This window comes from Amphimedon queenslandica, unplaced genomic scaffold (assembly GCF_000090795.2).
Source record: "Amphimedon queenslandica unplaced genomic scaffold, v1.1 AMPQUscaffold_12895, whole genome shotgun sequence".
Taxonomy (NCBI): domain Eukaryota; kingdom Metazoa; phylum Porifera; class Demospongiae; order Haplosclerida; family Niphatidae; genus Amphimedon; species Amphimedon queenslandica.
Genome location: NW_003546869.1, coordinates 12,098 through 16,301, shown reverse-complemented (window position 1 = coordinate 16,301; position 4,204 = coordinate 12,098). Strand labels below are relative to the sequence as shown.

The 4,204-nt window shown below is 36.9% G+C and overlaps 2 protein-coding genes and 1 long non-coding RNA gene across 3 annotated transcripts; 1 reads left to right on the top strand and 2 right to left on the bottom strand.

The window, feature by feature from the left end:
* The first annotated feature begins 535 nt into the window (after positions 1 to 535).
* On the top strand, positions 536 to 1,683 carry LOC109586341 (zinc finger and SCAN domain-containing protein 29-like). Its single transcript, XM_020002521.1, has 3 exons — positions 536 to 1,089; positions 1,132 to 1,257; positions 1,315 to 1,683. The coding sequence occupies exons 1-3, from the start codon at positions 729 to 731 to the stop codon at positions 1,584 to 1,586; spliced, it is 759 nt and encodes a 252-aa protein (XP_019858080.1). The 5' UTR covers positions 536 to 728; the 3' UTR covers positions 1,587 to 1,683.
* On the bottom strand, positions 902 to 3,285 carry LOC109586342 (uncharacterized). Its single transcript, XR_002186960.1, has 2 exons — positions 3,163 to 3,285; positions 902 to 1,233 (listed from the first exon to the last, which is right to left on the bottom strand). It is a non-coding gene; the product is annotated as an uncharacterized LOC109586342 (long non-coding RNA).
* On the bottom strand, positions 1,801 to 3,139 carry LOC100632890 (protein ANTAGONIST OF LIKE HETEROCHROMATIN PROTEIN 1-like). The gene has a single exon (XM_003389908.2). It carries the CDS (start codon positions 3,060 to 3,062, stop codon positions 1,806 to 1,808), a length of 1,257 nt encoding a protein of 418 aa, XP_003389956.1. The 5' UTR covers positions 3,063 to 3,139; the 3' UTR covers positions 1,801 to 1,805.
* Positions 3,286 to 4,204: the final 919 nt, after the last annotated feature.

Genomic DNA, 4,204 nt, shown 5'->3' with positions numbered 1-4,204 from the left:
TAAATGTCATCATTACCTGCCACAAGTCTCTGTGAACAACAAGAGCTAATGAGAAGTCATCAAAGTCAATGAGACAGGAGTAGATAAACCTAGAACTTGGACTTTTTTTGAAACAGATCAGTCATATCCTTCATCTCAATATCAACCACACCTTCAATATACCATCAACTGTAATGGCTATCATTGCATCTGTAATGAGAGAGAGAGGAGACAAAAGTATTAAGTAAAGTGAGAAGTGTTGTGGTGAATTGCATGTGACTGTGACATAAAGGAAGTGCCATTAAGTAATAGTGTGAATGAACAGCAAAATTTATTTCAAGCAAGATGTGATAAATTTCACCAAATTATAAAATAATGGATTCTACAAGTTTCACTAACAGGAATTGTTAGTCATACCTATTACTATTAAAACAATCAGTAAAACAATGTATTGAAATGGCACAAGTTCTTAAACAAGTAAAAGGCGAGGGTCAGGGTTGGGTAATCATAATCAATTGCGACATAGGTATGTATAAATTAGCAGTCTTAAGCCCCGTTTACACTAGACCTTTAAAGCGCTTTATAAACTGGTTTAGATTAAAGCGGTTTGTGTGTAAACACATCAAAGCGGTTTATAAACCAGTTTAAGTAAACCACATCCTGAGGTGGTTTAGAAACCGGTTTAAGGGCGGGATTTACTCCCGCGCACCAGATGGAGCATTGTTTTGAGTTCTTTCCTCTAAGTAAACATGGCTCGTAGTTCTTCTTGGACAGATAAAGAGATCACTGCACTAATCAGTATTTGGGGAGATACTAAAATTCAAGAAAAACTCGATGGGAGTACCAGAAATAAAACAATATTTATTGAAATCAGTGAAAAGTTGGAGGCTACCACTGGTATAAGTCGTGAATGGCAACAATGTAGATCTAAAATCAAGAATCTTAAGACAGAATATAAAAGAATAAAAGACCACAATAATATAACTGGGAATGGAAGAAAGACTTTCCAGTTCTTTAAACAAATGGATAGTATTCTTGGTGATAGACCAGCTTCACTTCCAACAGTGCTGATTGATACATCCAAGTCACAAGATACTGAAGATTTCAATGGTAAATACTAATAAATTTTCATTATGTGAAAAGTATGAATAGATTCCGATGATGATGATGACGAAGTCAATCATGAATTTGAACCAGTTCTGGCACCAACAGTTGACAGTGCCGCTGCCCGCAGTAACGGCTATTCTGAACCACCTACAAACAAAAGAGATGAAAATGGTTAGTGTTACTATGTATACTTCACAACAAATGGTAGCTATTGTAAATTGCTATTAGATATGCCTCAAAAGAAAAAAATTAAAGTAGGAAAAAAAAGCAAAGGAGAAAATTTTTTTGACAAAGCAATGGAATCATTTCTACAGTACCAAATTAAGGCAGAAGAAAATTTCCGGAAGTGGGAGGAAGAGCGTTTTGAAAAAGAACAAGAAATAGAAGAAATTAAAAGAATGGAAGAACAGGAGCACGAACTGAGACTCTTTCAAATGCTAGGTCAAATGCTTAAACCACCAGCAAATTATACTAGTTCACAATTTCATTGTGAATACTAGCTGTATACTCTGACATACATAATACATAATTATGTAGTACTAGTACATGTAGATGTGATAAGATAAAAGAACAGCTATATTATATATTGTTGTACATGTATGTATGTATAGTATTATCATAGTTCATGTATTATATTATATATTATATTATACATTGTATACACTATCATTGATTATACATGTATACTGTACATAATTTATTAATTTTCACTCTTGATTTTAATGATGAATGAAATAGCCAGAAATCGCTTTTCTAGTACACTCTGCTGATTGTGAATTATCTGATGAATAATCGCTTCTCTGAACTAAGGTGTCGTCTATCCCGTCCAACAATTCATTGTTAAATGTCTCTCCATGTATTTCACAAATGTTATGTAAAACACAACATGCAGCAACTACATCTGGTACAAACTCTACACTAACATCCAACCTCTTCAATAAACACCTCCATCTTCCTTTTAGTCTTCCATAAGCATGCTCAACAACCACTCTACCTTTACTTAGTCTATAGTTAAATCTTTTTTGATCACGTGTTAAATGTCCGTTATCTGAATAGGGTTTCATGAGCCATGGTAGCAAAGGATAAGCTGGATCTCCTAACAGAACTAAGGGAACTTCTTGACCTTCAATTGATTCTTTCCAGTTGGGTAGCAATGTCCCTTCTTGACCCTTCTTATACAGAGACGAATTAACAAATACCCTTGCGTCGTGTACACGACCAGGCCAACCGATATAAATGTCAATAAAAATTCCCAGGTGATCAACAGTACCTTGCATTAAAACAGAATGCCATCCTTTCCTATTGTAGTAGTCTGCTGGGTAGTCTTCTGGTGATATGATTGGTATGTGTGTACCATCTACAGCACCGACACATTGAGGAAACCCAAACTTATGCTTAAATCCACTGATTATATTTTTTAGATTTTCACCAGAAGGCCACTTTATGTACCTTTCGAGAAGTGTGGTAAGTATAGCACGACATACCTGACGAATGGCTAAACATACCGATGCTTTTGAGACTCCAAAAAGATGTCCAATTGTCCTATAGTCAGTACCAGTAGCCATAAACCATAGAGATATAGCTACTCTTTTTTCAACTGGTATTGGTTGTCTCATAGTAGTGGAGGATTTTTTTAGGCTGGATCGTAGCTCGTTACAAATCATAACAAACGTTGTCTTTGACATACGAAAGTTCTCCATCCATTGGTCGTTCGTAAAAGTGGAGAAAACTATATGATCCCACCAGTAACTGCTTCTTTGTCTCGTCCATATAGACCTTGGTGTAGGTAGTTTTATAGAGAGGGTGGTCAGTGCCAGCAAAATAGCAAAACAAAGACGTTGTTTTTCTTGTTTGGCAGCAAATGCCCTTCTCCTAAAAGCTCGTGCTCTCTTTTTTAAATAGATTTCCTTTTCTCTTTGCTTTCTAACAGCTTTTCTCCTCAACAGCAACGCAGTGGCAACGATGGTCTCATTCATCTTTACTTGTGAGAATTAGGAGACGCAATCGTTGCCAGGTAAACTCTAGCGCATGCTCAGTATGTGTGTATGCAAAAGTAAGCTAAAGAATAGTACTTACCTGTGATATAGATCCAAGCTTCTTCTCTGTTCCCGTCTGTTTCACTCGAGATCCACAAACTGCACAAAGACTATTTCTTTTCCATTTAAAGAGCACTGGTTAAACCTCTTTTCCGTTTACACAGGAACAAATTAAACCGTAATAACTACTAGGCGTGTAAACGCTATTAATGCGCTTTTAAAACCGCTTTAATTTAAACTGATTTATAGTGTAAACGGGGCTTAAGAGTCATCAAGAGGCCTTAATGAATTGGAATCAGTTCAAGGTGACAGTTGCTACTGGTTCATCAATTGCAACCAGATTGGATAGTGCCAGAAAGGAGCAGATCAAGAAGAACCGCCACTATTTGATTGCTATCATCCATTCACTGATGTACTGTGCTTCACAAGAAATTGCTCTTCGTGGTCATAGGGAAACACCATCAGTATCAAATCAGGGCAATTTTTTGGAGCTTGTTAAACTCCTTGCCATGTATGATCCAATTATTCATGATCGACTAACATCCGGTCCTCAAAATGCACTCTACACATCTCATTCTATCCAGAATCAGCTGCTTCATATCCTTGGTGAGAAAATTCGGAATAGTATCTGTCATCAAGTGCGATCAGCAGGGGTGTTTATTATATTAGCAGATGAGACGAAGGATTTTTCGAAGCAGGAACAGATGTGTTTTGTGGTTAGATATGCTGATATGACCCAAGGTAAGATTTACGAACACTTCCTGACATATGTCGAAGCGAAGTCTCTTGATGCTACTAGCCTTTCCACATATATCAAAAAACTTCTCTTAAAATTTGATTTAGATTATTCAAAGATAGTTAGTCAGGGGTACGATGGGGCCAGTGTGATTGAGTGGTACGTGCGCTGGTGTCCAAGCCAAAGTACGAGAATTTGCCCCAAATGCTGTATACATTTACTGCTATGCTGACATTTTGAATTTGGTTCCAGTGGATTCCTGTAGATCTGTCGCTTCTGCCTCTGAAATCTTTGCATTCCTTGAAGCTTTATATGTCTTCATGGCATCATCAAAAGCACATGCAGT